This window comes from Polypterus senegalus, chromosome 3 (genome assembly GCF_016835505.1).
Source record: "Polypterus senegalus isolate Bchr_013 chromosome 3, ASM1683550v1, whole genome shotgun sequence".
Classification (NCBI taxonomy): Eukaryota; Metazoa; Chordata; class Cladistia; order Polypteriformes; family Polypteridae; genus Polypterus; species Polypterus senegalus.
This window is the reverse complement of record NC_053156.1, coordinates 226961827-226981727: the sequence shown is the minus strand read 5'-3', so window position 1 is coordinate 226981727 and position 19901 is coordinate 226961827. Positions and strand designations below refer to the sequence as shown.

General features: G+C 37.9%; 1 protein-coding gene across 2 annotated transcripts in view; it reads right to left on the bottom strand.

Moving 5' to 3' along the window:
• The window catches only part of LOC120525943 (T-complex protein 11-like protein 1), a 30951-nt gene extending 12647 nt beyond the window's left edge, over positions 1–18304 (bottom strand). Inside the window, exons 1-6 of one of the 2 annotated variants that reach the window (XM_039748671.1) lie at positions 18224–18304; positions 14324–14444; positions 12148–12280; positions 11412–11532; positions 11073–11293; positions 10566–10702 (exon numbers count right to left, since the gene is read on the bottom strand). In XM_039748671.1, coding sequence (XP_039604605.1) covers positions 10566–10702; positions 11073–11293; positions 11412–11532; positions 12148–12280; positions 14324–14402 — 691 coding nt within the window. In that variant the 5' untranslated portion in view covers positions 14403–14444; positions 18224–18304. Of the gene's footprint in view, positions 1–10565; positions 10703–11072; positions 11294–11411; positions 11533–12147; positions 12281–14323; positions 14445–18069; positions 18201–18223 lie in introns of those variants that run through there. The other variant, XM_039748672.1, reaches the window with a different exon arrangement.
• Between the last annotated feature and the right edge of the window lie 1597 nt (positions 18305–19901).

Genomic DNA, 19901 nt, shown 5'->3' with positions numbered 1-19901 from the left:
TCAATGGGATGGTGATTTCACCATTGCTACATCATTTTGTTCTCAATGAATTACACAGTATTATTCAGTAAAGATTTTTCCTTTGAATATTTCATCCATCGTGATCCAATGTGTGATTTAAGTGTTCCCTTAATTGTTTTGAACAGTGTATAAATACATTTTATATAGGTGTGGCAGAAAATTAATGAGACTGGCAACACTGCAAGCGATCTGGCAACGCTGCGCTGTTTGTCCTTGATAGAGCACGTGTATCAGTACCCTCCCATAGCTCAGTGCGAGTTTCAACTCCTTCCGTTAACAACGTGATTTTTGTGACTGCTATTAGCGAAGTTGTGTTTTTGGTTGTGCGTCACGCAAAATGGAACAGCGGAATTTGGAGCAACGTTGTGCCATTAAATTTTGTGTTAAGCTTGGAGAATCAGCAAGTGTGACGTTTGAAAAGTTAAAACAGGCTTATGGGGAACATTCTTTATCCCGAGCTCAAGTTTTTCAGGGAGGCCTTCAACTTCGAAAACCAATGAAAACATCGAACGTGTGAACACTCTTGTGAGATCAGACCGTCGTTTAACATTAAGAATGTTGAGTGAACAATTAAATTTGAACAGATTTACCATTCATCAAATTTTGACTGAACATTTGCACATGCGAAAGGTCTGTGCCAAAATGGTGCCGAAAAACCTCACAATTGAGCAGAAGGACAATCGAAAAAACGCATTCCTGTGGTTCCCCAGCCCCCTTATTCACCTGACCTCAGTCCGTGTGACTTTTTCCTTTTTCCTAAACTGAAAAATGTCCTCAAAGGACGTCATTTCGGGACTTTAGAAAACATCCAAAAGAGTGTAACGGACATGCTGAAGACCATACCGGTTGAAGACTTCCAGCGCTGCTACCAACAGTGGGAACAACGTCTCCATCGGTGTGTAGCTGCCCAAGGGAACTACTTTGAAGGGGATAACATTGATGTTTGAAAAAATAAAAACTTTGGTAAACAAAAAATCAGTCACATTACTTTTCTGCCACACCTCGGTGTATATATATATATATATAAAGTAAACCCTCATTTATCGCGGTTAGTCCATTCCAGACTCTGCCGCGATAAATGAATTTCCGCGAAGTAGGATTCTTTATTTATAAATCAATATTTTTGCAGTTAGAGCATAGAAAACCTGTTTACGACCTTCAAAATAAAATTTTTAACATTATTAGAGCCCTCTAGACATGAAATAACACCCTTTAGTCAAAAGTTTAAACTGTGCTCCATGACAAGACAGAGATGACAGTTCTTTCTCACAATTAAAAGAATGCAAACATATCTTCCTTTTCAAAGGAGTGTACGTTAGGAGCACAGAATGTCAGAGAGAGAAAAGCAAACAACCAAAAATCAATAGGGCTGTTTGGGCTTTTAAGTATGCAAAGCACCACCAGAAAAAGCAGCTGCAAGGAAGGGAGCAATGTGAAGGCAGTCTTTCAGCATTTTTTAAGAGGAGCGTCCATATCCTCTAGGCTAGTGTGTGAACAACCCCTCTGCTCACACCCCCTCCGTCAGGAGCAGAGAATGTCAGAGAGAGTGAGAGAGAGAGATAAACAATCAAAAATCAATACGTGCTGTTCGGGCTTTCAACTATGAGAAGCACCACACGGGAAGCATATCGTATATCATTGAGGAGTTTTATTTAATACGTAATACGTGCTCTGATTGAGTAGCTTCTCAGCCATCCGCCAAAAGCACCCCTTGTATGAAATCAACTGGGCAAAGCAACTGAGGAAACATGTACCATAAATTAAAAGACCCATTGTCCGCAGAAATCCACGAACCAGCGAAAAATCTGTGATATATATTTAGATATGCTTACATTTAATATCCGCGATACAGTGAAGCCGCGAACGTCAAAGCGCGATATAGCGAGGGTGCAAATATCTAACCCACTTATAACACAATTCTGTAACGCAAAGTAAAAAAGGAAAAGTTCCTAAATATCAAAAAAAATTAGTGACCACCGTTAACTTTTAAAACTGCACACAGTCCACAGTCGTGCAGTTTTATAAGAAAACTGGCAGCAGTTTGCTCCAAGCATGTTGGAGTTCTTGCTACACTTCTTCTGCAGACTTTGGTTGTCTCACTTGCTTCCAGCGCTCCAGGTAATCCCAAAGAGCCTTGATGACATTGAGATTAGGGTTGTATGGGGCCATACTATGTACTGCAGAACTTCTTCTTGCTTAAGATGGTCATTTAAAACCCTGGCCGTGTGTCTCTTTTAGTTTGTCCTTGTCCAGGTTGATTCCCTCAACACAGCTGTTTCTGTTTCAGTAAGCTATTTTTTTTTTTATTTCACTTCATACAGTTTCTTCTATTAGGAATTTGTTAGTTTCCACATACCCCTTGGGGTCACAGTGAAGGGTCAGCCATTGTACTGCGCCCCTGGAGCAATTGAAGGTTAAGGGCCTTGTTTCAGGGCCTAGCAGAGTAGGATCTCTTTTGGCAGTGATGGGGATACAAACCAGCAACCTTCGGGATACCAGCGCAGATCCTTAGCCTCAGAGCCACCACTCCGCTCTGTTTCAGTTAGCTAGTTTGGTTCAATTGGCGTGGGTTGTCTTTGATCCTTAGCACCAGGATATTATCATTGTTTACTCATGCAGTGGACTATACACATACTGTACAAATAAATCAAGTTTTTAACTGAAAAGTTGTTGATTACTGAAATGTGTTGCTTTCTTGAACAAAATACAAACATTTCTTTGAAACATTTAATTTTTGGTTAAATAAAACTCTGAATAGCTAATTTTACTGACACACAAATGCCGAAGACAAAAATAGATATCTAAAACAAAATGTATTTAAAAAACCTGGGGTGCCTAAGACAATTGCACAACACCATATATTTAGCATGTCAACAATTTAATGAGGACTTTAAATCTTCACTTAGTGTTAATGGTAATTTAAAATGCATAAAAGCTAAATTTCTAAGCAGAATCTGAGGATAAGAAGCAAGGACGTCTCTCTAAACAGAATTGATTAGAGTGTTAAAAGAGCCAATAGAAACGTTTCTGGATGATTGGATTTGTGGTTTGCAGTCTTGGTTAAGAAGAGGGAACCCATTAGAGAAGGGCACTGAGGGCTAAATCCTTTGCTTTCTTCCAGAGCTAGTGCAGCCTGTGTCGGCAGAATGGCTTTAAGTTCCTTATATTCTTAGTAAGTCATCTGCCTAATGGAGGGAAAAATAAAAGAGCCGAAGGGTGTGTGGTCAGCTATGTCTTAATAATTGAACTAATGAACCATGTTATATTTATACCAAATATTAGAGCCTCCTTATTGCCGCAGTACTTTTCTTTCATTTCCAAAGAAAAACATTTAGTGTTGGTAAGACTTCAGTCAACAACTGCACTAATTCAAGGTGTTCATAAGAAAAGGAATAATTTACTTCTTGAGGTAAAAGTTCACAATAAACAAGAATAGCTGTGTCATACTGGTGTAATATTAAAATATGTGCTTCAGTTTAAATGTTTAAAGTCTAAATATTCTCGATTGCAATAGACATTTTTCATTTTGCACCCTCTGATAGAGGTCCATAGAGGGCTAAAAAGATCAAAAACGACATCATATGTGTAATCAATGAACTTGAAATGGTTACGTTTGAAAAATGTCATTTTTAACTTCCTAGTAGTGGCTCTTAGGGGGTTAGGACCACCAGTAAAGAATCATATATTAAAAATATCTTCATATTTGTGATCAAAAAAGTTGAGATAACATAAAACGATACTCCAAATTCCTATATTATTGATCTTCATTTTTTTTCAAAGTTTTCTGGAAAGGAGTTATTTTGAGTCCTCGTAATCCCTGTACGAAGTGAGCCCCTGGGGTCAGCTGATGTGGCCCGCAGAACTTTAAGTCCTTCTGATCATATTTGGTGAGACACCTACTGGTTTACGCTTTATCATAAGGGTGTAATTTCCGGCACAAAATTCATGATAAATGGCCTAGAATTATTTTGGCTTTGGTTAGTAGTCCATAAATATGGTGGGGGAACCCTAAAAAGCTTCATGTCTTGCATAAATAGGCATCAAGATACAACCAGCCGTAGTGTATATTATATGTGGGGGTTTTCTTATACTGGTAAGATAGGAGGTGCCAGTCCACCCCAAACATAAAGCTGAAATGATTTCAAAGCATTTGTACGGAATTCTTATGAACACAGAACACTAGGAACACATGTCGTGTTACCAAAACCAGATTAGTGACAACAGTCGTCTCTCCACTGTCATACAAAGCAGGGACTGGTGTCAAGGGTCACTGTTAAAATTGTATTGTACTCCAGACATTTCTTGAACCTGAATCCACCATACTGATTGCTAATTTCTGTAACTATGAAGTGAACCAACCATTTACAATTCCCTCAGTGAAACAATACATGTGGCACATTAAGTAAATGTTATTTGTCACAACCATTGCATGTTGTCTTTTGCACCAGACGCTTGCTTTGTTAAGTGAATAAGTAAGTAGCTCACAGTTGCCACCAAAAGGACAGGAGTTCAAATGTGAAAAAAGTTTTAAAACTTACACTGAACAAATTCACTGTAATGCAGTAATGCTCCCGGTTTCATATTTTTGAAGGTATGTTTATGACAACAAACAAAGTTAAAAATGCTTTGACTGTAGCTTTTTGCTTCTTTTCTAAACAAAGGATAAAAGTTCACAACGTTCACAATGACTTACAGTTAGGTCCATAAATATTTGGACAGAGACAACTTTTTTCTAATTTTGGTTCTGTACATTACCACAATGAATTTTAAATGAAACAACTCAGTGCAGTTGAAGTGCAGACTTTCAACTTTAATTCAGTGGTTGAACAAAAATATTGCATAAAAATGTGAGGCAACTAAAGCATTTTCATTTTTTTAACACAATCCCTTCATTTCAGGGGCTCAAAAGTAATTGGACAAATTAAATAACTGGAAATAAAATGTTCATTTCTAATACTTGGTTGAAAACCCTTTGCTGGCAATGACAGCCTGAAGTCTTGAACTCATGGACATCACCAGATGCTGGGTTTCCTCCTTTTTAATGCTCTGCCAGGCCTTTACTGCAGCGGCTTTCAGTTGCTGTTTCTTTGTGGGCCTTTCTGTCCCAAGTTTAGTCTTCAACAAGTGAAATGCATGCTCAATTGGGTTAAGATCAGGTGACTGACTTGGCCATTCAAGAATTTTACACTTCTTTGCTTTAATAAACTCCTGGGTTGCTTTGGCTGTATGTTTTGGGTCATTGTCCATCTGTATCATGAAATGCCACCCAATCAATTTGACTGCATTTAGCTGGATTTGAGCAGACAGTATGTCTCTGAACACCATAGAATTCATTCGGCTGCTTCTGTCCTGTGTCACATCATCAATAAACACTTGTGTCCCAGTGCCACTGGCAGCCATGCACGCCCAAGCCATCACACTGGCTCCACCATGTTTTACAGATGATGTAGCATGCTTTGGATAATGAGCTGTTCCACGTCTTCTCCATACTTTTTTCTTGCCATCATTCTGGTAGAGGTTGATCTTGGTTTCATCTGTACAAAGAATGTTTTTCCAGAACCGTGCTGGCTTTTTTAGATGTTCTTTAGCAAAGTCCAATCTAGCCTTTCTATTCTTGAGGCTTATGAGTGGCTTTCACCTTGCAGTGCACCCTCTGTATTTACTTTCATGCAGTCTTCTCTTTATGGTAGACTTGGATATCGATACGCCTACCCCCTGGAGAGTGTTGTTCACTTGGTTGACTGTTGTGAAGGGGTTTCTCTTTACCATGGAAATAATTCTGCGATCATCCACCACTGTTGTCTTCCATGGACGTCCAGGTCTTTTTGCGTTGCTGAGTTCACCAGTGCTTGCTTTCTTTCTCAGGATGTACCAAACTGTAGATTTTGCCACTCGTAATATTGTAGCAATTTCTCGGATGGGTATTTTCTGTTTTCACAGCTTAAGGATGTCTTATTTCACCTGCATGGAGAGCTCCTTTGACTACATGTTGTCTGTTCACAGCAAAGTCTTCCACATACAAGCACCAAACCTCAAATCAACTCCAGGCCTTTTATCTTCTTAATTGATAATGACATAATGACGGACTTGCCCACACCTGCCCATGAAATAGCCTTTGAGTCAATTGTCCAATTACTTTTGAGCCCCTGAAATGAAGGGATTGTGTTAAAAAAATGCTTTAGTTGCCTCACATTTTTATGCAATCATTTTGTTCAACGCATTGAATTAAAGCTGAAAGTCTGCACTTCAACTGCATCTGAGTTGTTTCATTTAAAATTCATTGTGGTAATGTACAGAACCAAAATTAGAAAAAAGTTGTCTCTGTATATGTGTGTGGAATTTTTGCACAGAGATCAATACACATGATGGACATAATAAAGCCAACTGGACACACTCCATTGTAGGTAATGAAGAATAATCCACAAAGAAAATTGGTGTACAAAACAATTGTAAAAATAAAATCATGTATAAATGAGCATATGCAGGCTATGAATCCAAAATACTGTACTTTATACTTTTTTATACTTCTCATAACACTGTCAAAATTCACATAAGTGACACAGTGAAGCAGCCAAGTGTGACATTATGAAGCCAGTGAGATCTGACATCTGTTAGGAGACACTGCATCAAGTGTTACCAACAGTTAGTGACACCACACCTAAAGGAGGCCTGCAACAAAAATCATCATTTTGGTTCTTACAGCCTAAATCACATAATTCAATTTATTTTAAGGTTTTCAAAACCTCATGCCTAATGTTTGCTAGAAATTTATCAGTAACACAAAGTGGTATTACGGGAAAAAATTAACGGATATATTCAGGTTTTCCAGTGACGGTAGCATCAAGTTCTGCCCTGTTCAACTTATACATTCATTCATTTTCCACAGACATTGTTGGACATTTCCAACATGTGCACTACTAATATACCGTGACCCTTACTGTAAGTAAAGACTCCACATTTTCCTCTTCTTCTTCATCTATACCATTTCACAAAATGTGGCCTTTCAAAAGCCGATTCCCACGTCATTATGACACTAAAGTTGTTCCTGCTAAAAAGGGCACAGCATCAAGTTAAAGGCAGCAGATAAACTTTATGTACAGATTTAAAGTGCCAGTTACAAGCATAAGTGCTGTCATGGCACATACAAAATGTGGTTCTTTATCTCTTTTGATTGCTTGGAACCATTTTCTTCACTATGTTTCATCAGTTGGAAAACTGTTGGAATTTAGGCAAAGATGTTTGTAATTTGAATTTGAACACATGGGGACGCTACAGAAGCTCATCTTTCAACATTCTGCTCTTGTTTAGGATAACCGGGCTAACTTTAGATCTGTCTTTAGTTACTTGCCTAAATCTGCTGTGTTGACTCCTTTTGCATATTTGCATAAATTTAGCATAATAAATAACAACTTATCTAAATGTTTAGAAAAAATACCCAATTCAAAATAAATACATTTATATATCAAAAGTGTAAGAACCACTATTTTGTAACTTTAACTTTCAGTAAGCTAGCTATCAATAAGCACCTCCCTTAGACAGATAGGCGAGAGGGAATCAAGCAATACAGCGATGAGGTCACCTAGACTTATACTGACAACAGTAGAGTACCTCAAAAATGGAATCCATCTCTTTGAAAACACTTTGATTAAGGTCTTATTTAATTTGTGCACTTGCCTCAGTGTGCGGGCACACTGGCTTCTGTTTCAAGTGTGGAATTGTTCCCAATTGTCAGATGGAAGCCATTGAGTGAAATGCATTTGCTCATAACAATACTATATGTAGCTTTATTTGACAAAGCAGGTGTCTGTGGCCAAACTTTCAATGCAGCAGTTTTTGATTGAATATGTTTTAGCTAAGTGACACCAAACTTACCGCTAATTTGCAAATTTCCCTGGGGTCACTACAGCAGCCATGAGCTCAAGATGCTTAATTGTGCTCATTTATATTCATTATATTCTTGTTGAATAGTGGGTATTATGCATTAGAAATATTTCAAAGACATTTATTGACCTTTTTTTCTTTTGTTATAAAGATTAAAGACAACCATGTGTTGGCACCATGGTTTGGCTCTCCACGTTTTAGGAAACTGTGAGTTTCAATGTTTCATATCAGACTCAAATCTGCCTTAGTTCTTCTTCCCTGCAGATTCTGTCCTGTTGAAGGTAAGACTTGATTTTGTATTTCCCCAAGATCATTCCTCACAGTCATAAGTATAATAGTATAGTATAAGGTCAATCATTATACTATTTGTAACCATATGATAATAAAAAACATTAAACCAGGTGTCTGTCCAACTGCAAATGATTATTCAAATTATATACTCGAGTTAACCATTAAGAAAGCTCAGTTGGAGTGTAAGCCAGTAGACTTTAGAAGTATTGTCAAATCTGGTCCTGTATGACTGCAGCCCTAAAAAGTGAACTAAAATGGAAGAAGCTTTGGCAACACCTAATTTCAGACTTGTACCCTCTCTCCAATTGCAGAGCAAATATTTGGAAACTGCCAATGTAAGCAGCTTGTAGTGATGCCTTGTTAATGTGAAGCTAGCAACATGTTACCACCAGGTCTGAACATGGCAGGAGAGTTCCAAAGAATGCCTCCAAGAAAGAGAGAATAAGAGAAGTTCTCCACATGCCAATGTAGAAACATAGGGCCTGAGACATGACAGTTTAGCAATTAGCACATATGGCAACAGTTCTAAGCTACAGCAGGGCAAAATAAGAATGCAGAGGACTATGTTTCTATAACGGAGCAGATTGCAGCAGATGCTGAATATAAGACTTGGTCCTTTTTGGGCATTTAAAGGCTAAGGGGTACATGGGCAACTAGAGTCCCTGTACCAAACAGAGTATGGGCAGAACCCTGACACTTGGTTGAGTTTTCAATCCACCTCATGTATGGAGACAAATGGAATCTCAAATTGAAAAGAAAGTTTTTGGCAAATGCTCAACTGGTAGAATGAAACGAGCCCAAGTTCTTGTGAAGGTTTCTCTTTTGTGTCCTTTTTGTTAATATAGTCAATATTTTTTTTATCAAGCTTTCAACTCCACTATGATTGCTGGGATGCAAAACTGTGCCACAAAGACCCCTTTCTATCACAAAATATTAAAAGTACTTTCTGCTACACTTATTTTTTATACTACATTACAGAATCATAATGTTTTATTGATGATGGTGCAGGCAGAAACTATACATTACCACTCCAACACACATGATGGTGCTTAATTTTTTTCCTACCAAGGGTGGTTCTGGTAAAATGTTTGGACATTCTTCATATGTTTGGGTCTACTGATTAATGTTACTTCCCACAGTTCAAAGATATGTCGCTGAAACTGAATTCTAAATATGCCCCGTGTGGGCTAACATGCCATTCCATAACCCTTAATAAGATACAAGTGGAAAAAGCAAAATGATGTTATTCAAGAGAACTGACTATCCAGTACACTTAGGAAAATATTCATCAGTCATCCATAGATTACTAGAGACATCACCTGTACTTCTGGTTGAGCCTGAAGTCTAAAGATAACACTGATGGACATGTCAACACTAAACTCTGCGGCATAATCTCTTGAATCATATTTGAAGACTAATTTCACAAAAGAACAAATCTGTGGTAATACCTAAGGGTACTGCTGAAGCACTGTCAGGTTTTCTCACTTTTAAAGATAAGGCAGGAATTGTAGATGAAAGAAAAAAAAAAGCAAAGGAAAAGTTTTAGGTACATAAGAACACTTTGAATTTTAAAGAGCAACAAGAATACATTGTTTTCTTGAATGTGGCAGGTAATCATAAAACAGCTAATTCTTGTTATTTAACTGCGCCCTCTTAATTTAAGGAGCATGGCTAGGATGGCCAGTCCTCTTGTAGGAAAAGAATAGCTGAGATCATTATATAATTCATCTTTTCATATGAATGTAATGCACAAAGGCTGACTTGAAACTCCGAGATTTGGCTTAATTAATGTGTGTCCCTGAAGAAATGAGAAGCACCTATTTGTAGAGTGGCAGCACCATGAGGTCAATGCAAATTTAGAATGTTGATACCATTCATACTGACCACTAATCCTAACATCCATCCTAAAACTGTACTGGTTCCATGATGCAGCTCCTCTTCCAATTAATGATATTGGAGGATGGTGCGTATTTATTATAACAATATAATGTAATAATAAATCAGTAACAATACTGTTCGTTTCTCACTATGAATTAGAAGTATGTACTTCCATTGAACAATGCTACATAAAAATACAAAAACATTATGTGAACTTTAACCTTTTTGGTGGATTCCTCTTAACAAGCATTAGGAGGCCACTACAAGCAGTTTATGAGACTTACACTATACCTGATGAATTAGACGAACAACCAAGAGCTTATGGCAAGGGTTTTGCATCACAGGTTGAATTCAGGATTGACTGAATTTCGGTGTGAATTGTGGAACAGGCATGGAAAAAAGCACAATGCTGACCTCTGGTGTTAAAACTCAGATTTGCAGCGCAGTGTCTCGTTGCTATTCCTCCAAACGCTGCTTTCCTTATTGGCACTTACCAGGCTGTTTGTCAATGATTTCTTGGAACTTTGCCCGTTCATACTGAACAGCATTCTGCAGAAGGGTTGGACGGAAAGCCTGAATGGTGAAGTTGACCATGTCCATTTTCATCAAATTCAGGACTCGCAGGGTCTCCCTAAAACAAATACAGAGACAAAATTGTGAGACTAAAGAACATCTTCCAATAGTGACATATGGACTATTTACAAATAAAACATAAAAGCAGCTTACTAGCAACCAGCATATCACAGGTTTCAAGATAAAGTCTATATTTGACAAGTTATACTGTATTTGCTAATCATGGCACAGGAAAGTGGGAACATGTAGTACGTTGATCATACACGCAAGTTCAAACTCCACTGTAAATAACTTGATCTTGAACTTGAATTTACTTTATACTTCTTACCTTGCACTAGTGACCCACAATACTCCACTGCAGCCAACTACAGGAAGGTAAAATACTTTTATTGGAGCTTAGGATTTCAGTCAAAGCTAACATCACCAACCTGAGCAAGGAGACAATGTCAGTCAATTCTTTCAGCCTCTTGATCTCCTCATCCCGGACAGGGGCACACAGGCTTGCCATGGTAGCAGTGATATAACTAGAGAGTCGCTTCAAGTCCAAGGCACCATGCTTGGCCTGCTGCTTAATGAGGTCCATGTCTAGAACTTCATTGATCTGGCAGCGCAGCTGGGTATGGGCAGGAAGCAATAACGATAGAAGTGTCTAAAGGACAAAATGAAAATTTCAATGCAAACCGCTCGCAACAGAAGAGCCACAACCCTTCAAAAAAAGAAAGAAACTTTGTTGACAGACTTAAATGAAGAACATTATAATGTTTTACCTCTTTAACCTCCTGAAGCAAGCGGATGGCATTAGTGTAGTCAGGAGGATTGCAAGCTAGTTGAGCCTCCAAGCTATCCCAGAATGCCCTGTGCATGATTTCCATCACCCTTTCTTCGAAACTGTAAATAGAACAAAATCAGGACCATTCAAGGTTTTTTCTTCATATCTCCTCCTCCTAAAATTGACCAAGGTCACCACATGCTACCTGTGCTTGGCTCTTCAACTCCAACAAAGCTTACTGGCAGACCTAACTTTGAATCTTTGCTCAGTCATTGTGCATCTTTCCTGTAGTATTGAGTCCACTGTGCTTGTTAAAGTCTTCCTATTTCTTCGAACTAGTATTTTTTTTACCTTTTGCTTGTGTACTCAACCTTGCATTTGTCTTGTGATTTTCCTACTGTTGAGTGGTCTGCTTGTTCCTGACCTTTTGTGACTTCTATACTTTGAGGAATAAAACCTAGTTGCCTTTTATGAACTGGCATACTTGAAGCCAGCTGCCACATGATACATGGCACCATGACGCAGCAGCCACAAGCTCCACAGAATGGGTTTTGGCAAAGAAGTAGTGAGGCATTCTAGCAGACAGACTATCACTTTCACTTCATGGGATCAAGTACCCTAATGGTCTATTTCTCAAAACAAATATTAATAATAACAGGGGACCCTAATACCTGAGTGCTCAGTGTTCATGTCAGCAGTCCAAAAGTAGGTTGAGAGGATAAAAAGGTAGATACCTGTCAGTAGGAGGCTTCCTCTGTTTAAAATGAAAATTGTGGTTAATCACAATCTCATGGGCAATACTCAAGTTTGAAACATTCCTTGCCATCTCCATTATTTCAGCCAGGTTTCCAGGTCCAGGAGGGCTACCTGTAAAGTACAGTAAAAAAAGAAGTACTGGATTACCCCTGACCCTCCTTTTGTACAATCTGTGAAAACTGCAAAGGTCAGATGGAATTGTGACTGTGGGCAACTATCTGTACTGTATATTTGATTCAGCCACTTTACAAATGTTATAAGATGTTTTCTGTTATACTTCATTTACACACATTGCCTTTTTCCGTTTAGCAGGCATCATTGTGGGTAAGGCAGGAATTAGTAAAGAGCCAGTTTACCACGGGACAAGGCTGCAAGCACACAGCCCGCCCTGTTAACTCATTTGAAGTTCATTTTGAGTCTCCATTTGAGTCCAGGTTTTTGCGAGTGTCAAGCAGGAATTGTGCCCCCCATTTTCAGTCATTATCCGCTTTTATTTCTCTCTTCATCACACCTAGACAAGCTGAAAGGAGAAGAAAGAGAAGAAACCAATGACAAAGCATATGGTTTCCACAGTTTTCTCCCAGCACAAAAAAATTAAGGAAAAGTTAGCTTTTTTTCTTGAACGCCATATTTGCTGGTTTGAGGGAGTGAGTCAGGGTGAATCTTCTGTAATGGACAGGAATGCCTTTCAAGGTTCTTTGCTAACTCGTGCTATCTGCTGTCAACAGCCATCTTGCAACTCTGTACAAGATAAAGAGAGATTTTTAAAAAGGGAGCTGTCCGATTTATGTGTTAGCTAATTAATTAAACCTTTTAACTGCATTCATAGTTTATCTCTGATCGGAGGCAGTATCACCAAAAACACAGATAAAGGATAGCTGAGATGTTTGTATTGTTGAACTTTTTCATGTAGCTTACAAGGGCTTTTCTAAGAAAGTGATTAGAGACACTGTGGGGCTAATTTTAATTTTCATGTCAAGTGTTACATTTGCATCCACGCAATGTATAACTGCTTATGATTGCATTTTGTTTCTTTCTCTCTATTAAATAAAACAACTTTTTCGAATGTTCTGCTCTATGATTTGTTAATTGTCTTTGCAAAAGCTATTCTAACGGGAAACTGTTAACGTTTTAATACGAATGGCATATCAAGATCTCCTTTGTTGTCTAATGTTATCTGTGGGAGATGTACAACATTACCTTTCTTGGATACATCCTTCTTTCTACAGTAATTCATGCGGTGGAAGACCGGATGGTGTTAACGGTTGTAGATATTCTTTGTGATATTGTAAGTTGTCATTTTCATCTTCCGCACAATAACCCATCGTGATGAAATTCTTCAATAAGATTTGGTCTTAATATGTTTTCTTTAATTGGGAACTTAAAGTGAGGAAAACGTTAAAATTTATAAGAGTTAAAAGTGCAAGAAGTGTGTCTGACAAAAGCATTCACAAGACTGAGAGGTGAGAGGGCCGTGGTCTTCTTTGAAAATGGTCGAAAGTAGGGCGTGACTTGAAAGAATCTAACGGCAAAAGTCACCATCTTGTGGGACTTCATTCCAAAAAGTCTCTCTACATCCCGTCTCTCTAAAAGTCTCATCTCCCAAGGTTTTTTTTATTATAATAGAGAGATATCAATCAAAGTCTAATTAATTCGCATTCACAGAAGTCTGATTTTTGGTCTGAAAAACAGAATTAAAATTAGAAATTCTTATTTTGTACAGAGCCTTGCAATGTGCATTTATGGCACGACAGGAAAGGGACTGGCTCAAAGTCATAAAGCGAGAAAGTGTCAAGGGCTGAAGCAATAACCTCATGGTTGCCAGTCCTAGCCCTTAAACACTAAGTCACGCTGCTTAAATAACATAGACATTTTGCAGAGTTTTGTTTAGTATAATAAATGTGTCATGATATCAATAAACATCTGATTGAAGGATATTTAATGAACCATTGAGACAGGACTAAAGATGATGCTTTAAAAAGTCAACAGTTGCACAGTTAGAGCCCACCTTATTGGTTCTTTATTTATGTGGCATAATCAGGTCCTAAGTGCTGTATATGCCTAACTCCTTTGTTCTTTGTTTTAATGTCCAAGACACAGACACTGTTATTTTGAGGTTATGGTAACCCAAGAGAGCAAAACATTTCTATTTACCACTGGGTGACTCAGGGGTCTTCAGACTAGGCAGATCATCACCCTCCTCTTCACTACTGACAGGAAGCTCTCGGTCCATCTGTCCTGCACAACGTCTTGAATTTCAAGGAAACTTTTAGTACTGGGAGAGAAAAAACACAACAGTGTTATTAGCATAAAGGGTGGTCTACATGCCTGTCTGTCCATATTCCTATCTTAGCTTGACAGACACGGTCTATAAAAGCTTATCGAACACAAGTGTACAACACACTTGAGGCAGTTTGTCTCTGAACATCCCCTACTTTTCAGCTTGTATGGTGGCAGATTACTGAACAGCACGAGTGACTCAGTAAGGCACGAGACATGACACAGGTATCACTGGCCAGTGCAAGATGTAAGCTGTCCAGCCTGCAGAAAGCGACAGCTCCTCTAAGATGGGTGTCAGGAAATCAAACCCCTGCAAGTGTGTTTGTGGAGGAGTGGGTGGGGTCTGTGCATTGATAAGGAATGCTTTGAGGCATCGTTTTCTATTATCTCGGGCAGCAGATGATGCTATAGCATCCAGATGTAAAAATACAGGCAATCTCTACTTCAAAGTTGTTATGCTGACTGATCATGATGCTGGACATTGGTAATATGTTGCATGTTGATTAGCGGATTCACGTAACAATTTCACTGTATTCTGTACACGTGACAATTATGACCCTATGAAATTGTGCCTTGTCTAAATAAAAAACAGAACTCCTGTTGCAGTGAAGCGAGGTGCCACTAGAAGACACTAAAGACTAATGACCCAGTTTTTATTTTAGTTCATCTCTTGCTTCCTGGCTTTACTTCAGGCCAAGAGTTCCAAAGGCAATTTCTAAAATGCCCACTAGAGGGGGTTATACAGCCAAACCCCAGCTAGTATAAGGGTAACAACAGAATCTTTATAAATACATTTAAAACAATTAGTTCACAAAATCCTCTGTAACAAAAAGCCAGCTCTGGAGAGTGCAAAAGGCAAAATGGAATCACCTGTGACAAAGGCAAACCAAATCCAACAAAGATATTCAAAGAGTAGATGGAAAACAGAGTGAAGATCAAAAATACAAAGAATCACAAATACTACAAACTTACAAAAGCACAAGAACTCAACACTCCTCGGCATTTTTGAAATGAGCAACCAGGAACTGTGGGAGAGCCTCTGGATATATAGGGTCAAGGGCAGTTCTTAACAGTGGTTGACAGGTGGTCCTGCATCTTGGGAGGCCACCCACAAAACATGGAACATAACACAGACATCTTGCGTTCATAAACAAAATGAAAAACAAAGAAAAATTCACATAATCAACAAAAGTATTATGGCATTTGAGCCAGCATACATCGTTTTTTTTACAAAGAGCAGTAAACTGAGGCTTGTTTTACCAGAAAGCGAGAGACTATTGGAATAGCCTTTACGTTAAGAAAAGTGGAGTAATAAACTGGGAAAAAATAATTGGAAGTTGACCTGGGCAATTAGACAAACATCAAGAAAGGCCACTTTAATTAATTCAGACCTTTTTATTTAATCCTTTAGTTTGGGCCGTGAGCTTGTATTAAGTACATCAGTTTACATTTTTAATTGGAAAACAGCAAAATTTGTCTTTGACTTCTAGCCTTGTTTCTTCTTGATAAACATCTTATGAACATTGGATGGATTGGTGGCTTTTTTAAAGAATTGTGCTGTTTGTTATTTGTGTGTGTCATACAGTATACTGTACGCTTTGGTAAGAAACAGGCACTGAATTATTAAAATGGTAATCCATATTTATAATTACAACTCAGGAATTATGAATGTCTAGCTGATACACTGAAATAAAAAACACACCTGAATAAACATACTAGCAAAAAAAGCTGTAGTGCAATTAATGAGTAAAAGTTATAAAACTTATAAGCTCTTGTATATTAATTAATTGATTTTGTGTGTGTCTGTATATATATATATATGTGTGTGTGTGTGTGTTTTTGTTCGAGAAATGGTGAAAACTACTTTTTCAATTAAACTTTATTTCAGATAGGTACATTCTAGAAAAAAAAAATAACCAATATGACAGCTTGTAATTATGGGAAGCATTTTATTTTCTTTTATACGTTTTATATGTATTACAGATAAATATTTTTGTACATATTATATTACTTAAAGTATGTATTTTAAGGAAATTTTATTTATTTCAGTATGTATTATTGTCACTGAACAATACGCCTACAGAATTTAATTTTGTTAATAAAAACGGAATAGTTAAAACCTGGCGCCCTGTCCGGGGTTTGTTCCTGCCTTGCGCCCTGTGTTGGCTGGGATTGGCTCCAGCAGACCTTGTGACCCTGTGCTAGGATATAGCGGGTTGGATGATGGATGGATGGATGTGCAGTATATGTATGCATCAAAAAGACATTTATATAAAGGGATCTCTTTTATAGCTTTAGTAAATGGTCAAGTATTTTTATGTTTTTTATGTTATTTAAGTACTGTATTTAAATGTTTTCACTTGGGTACGGATTGCTTTCCTACTTAAATCCCCTCGTTCTTTTGTAAATCAGTATTAAATCAGTGGCAGGCAGAATGAGAACATTATTTTTGCTTGTTGCTTGGCAGGCAATAATAACAATTAATATATAGAAAATTGTGAAATTCTGAATATATACTACAAATTCACATAATATCCCTTGTATTTGACGACAGTTTGCATGTTTTTAATTGGCACCTCTAACCCATCATAATAAGAACGCAAAAGAAAGTTGGAGCACTCAAGTAAGAGACTTTCCATGTCAAGTCTCTAATCCGTCCATTTTTCATCCACGGTCACGCTGCAGTCCTGGACGGCTTACAGGTTCATCGCTCAGTTTACATCAGCCTTGAGACCATTCAGTGCATAACAAATACAGCAGTCCCAGATCAACTAACAAGGCAGACATCTGGCAGTGATTATCGATAAATATCCAACATTGTTATTTTACAAAGTAACAATATTCATTATAAACCAACAAATCGTAACTAGAAAAACAAGTTTCGACATAAGGCAAGTAAACTGTGTAACAGTCTCAAGCCCGTTTAATCAACTGACCGTTAGATTGGTTATCATAATATCAAATCATTAGCACAGAAAAAATATTCAACATTTCTAAAATCTGCAGTACTGTACTTCAAAATACTTAAGTTCTCAATACTTTTTCGTATTAATTTCGCATTTTTTTCTTTCTCGCATGGTAAAATGTTGAGAATACATTAGTTTGTGCAGTGACCTGCTAAACAACTGCACAAACTCAAATAACCTAATGTACTGCTTTAAACAGCACCCAGTTTTTGGATGACATCTTTGTAGCTACAATCAGTACTTAAGATAGCTAAAATCACTTGCCTTAGTGGAACTGGCCAATGGCAGACATTAAGCTGCAGGTTTGCCCAACTCTCTCCTGTACCCCTTAATGCAATAACGAATGCTACTACTGGGTAATGGAAGATCAGTGAAACCGAGAAAGCTTTACATTAGTTTTTGATCACATATTTCTCTTCACTTAAGCTAACGCTGATTTAATTCATACTGTGCTTTGTCAGACTTTTTAAACCGAATTTAATCAGGTAAATTCTTTCTAGGTTTCACTAATCTTCCATTACCCCGTAGTATCGGCGATCCGTTAACCCTTTTGATGCTCCAGCAACCGGGATTGAACAATTAAGTTTCAAATCACACAGAAGGGTCAATGTGTATTATAAAAAAAGTTCGTAATTTGACTTTTAATTAACTTACTCAAAACGTAACTGAAGAAACACACCCTGGTACTGCACATCGACAAAATCTCTACATGTCGTCGGTTCTTGTCTGTTTACTTAATAATAAAATGTTTACACTCCAAAATTGCTCGACTTTACTCTTTTATGAAGAGAATAAACGGTTCCTTTACCTGGAGTTTGATGCCCCTTACTTTGCTGTTTTCGCTTCACAGTTTAATTACCTGATGTTTTGACAGCGGCTGTCATTCGCGATGGGATGAACCACTTCTTTCAAACAGGAGGGGCCCAATAATAAACTAACGCGAAACGACTGACTCTTTAAGCACATTTCCAGTGAAAAAACACGTCGGATATAAAAATGTATTACTAATATTTATTTAAATCATTGTTTTGTCATATAAAATATTGTACTATTACAACTATTTCGTTCTTTTTAAAGTTACCCCTCCTCGCGTAAATGGTTCCTTCCTAAATCGAAGTTGTTCTTTCGCGGCGTGCCGCCTACCCAGTTCGCTGTACAGTTACAGCGCAGGTGGAGCCTCACGGTGACGATTCGAGAAGACGCCCAGTGCCGAACAGAAGCATTATGAAAGAGGCAGCAGAGGTACGCCACCGGAAGTAGCGATTTAAAAGTAAACACGTGAACTGTCTCTCTTGGCAACAGCGCGCGGGGTTTAAAAAACTGATCGCTGAAAATGACCAATAGGGAAGGCAGCATTTTTTGGGCGGGCAGGTACCGCAACGTTCCGTAGACTTTTGAGTTAAGGGTCATTCTCCTGGTCTTCCTACTGGTGAGCATTAGTTTAAGTGTGGTATGAAAGTCAGCAGAAATGGAAAGAGTGCCAGAGGAGTAAGCAGTGTACTAATGTTTCATGTTCTGACTTTCTGGCTGGTCCTTTACTCTGTCTTGGCATATCTCACTGTACTCTTCATCACAAGTGTTAGGTCACTTCCATGCTGACAATGCCCAGATTTTCTTGTAATCACCTTTTTTAAATTTGACTTTTCATTCGAGTACACCGAAATCCTCATGTTCATTTTGTTGAGGACGGATGAATGTCATCATAAACATAAATTCTACAAGTCACTAATCCATTCCAAGGCATGTGTTATATGTTTTAATGAAATGCATTGGATTTTTCTTTTCAACAAATGGATTATAGACCCGACTCTATAACCTGAAAAAGGACATTTCAAATAGAAGACTGATAAGAAATAAAAAGACTGATAGATAAAGTACTAATCTCTGTGTAGCCCACTGAATTTCACTAGTAATTGGCTGATGGTCTGACTGCAAGGGTCTCAAACTCAAGTCCTGGAAGCCAAGTGTTTCCTCTTTAAAGCTGTTAATGGAATTTTTTTATTGATTTACACGGTTTTCTCCTACTATCATTTTACTGTATTAATAAGAGCAGATCACTAGAATGTTTAATGGACCTGATTGAGATTAGTACTCCCTCTAACTGTCTTTTTAGGAGTATTTGCATATAATACCCAAAGCACCTCCTGCAATAGCCAATGCCTGTTTGTTCATCTCTCTGTCTGCATGAAAAAGCTTAGCCCCTCGAAATGTTGAAATGTTGCACACTTATTCTTCTAGGAAGTTTGTCAAGACAGTTCAATTTTCATCAACATATCTTGAATAGATTGCACTGTACACATTTTTAAAATTTCAAAATCTCGTATTGAACAGTATCGGCGAATTTGTGAGCTCATCTACCTTAAAACAGAGAACCGTTCCTTATGACTTCATCTATTAATTAGTTAACTGTTCCAATTTTACCTTGACAGCGGTTACACCAACTGTTATATTTTGTATATTTTCCTCTTTTTCATGTCCTATAGCCA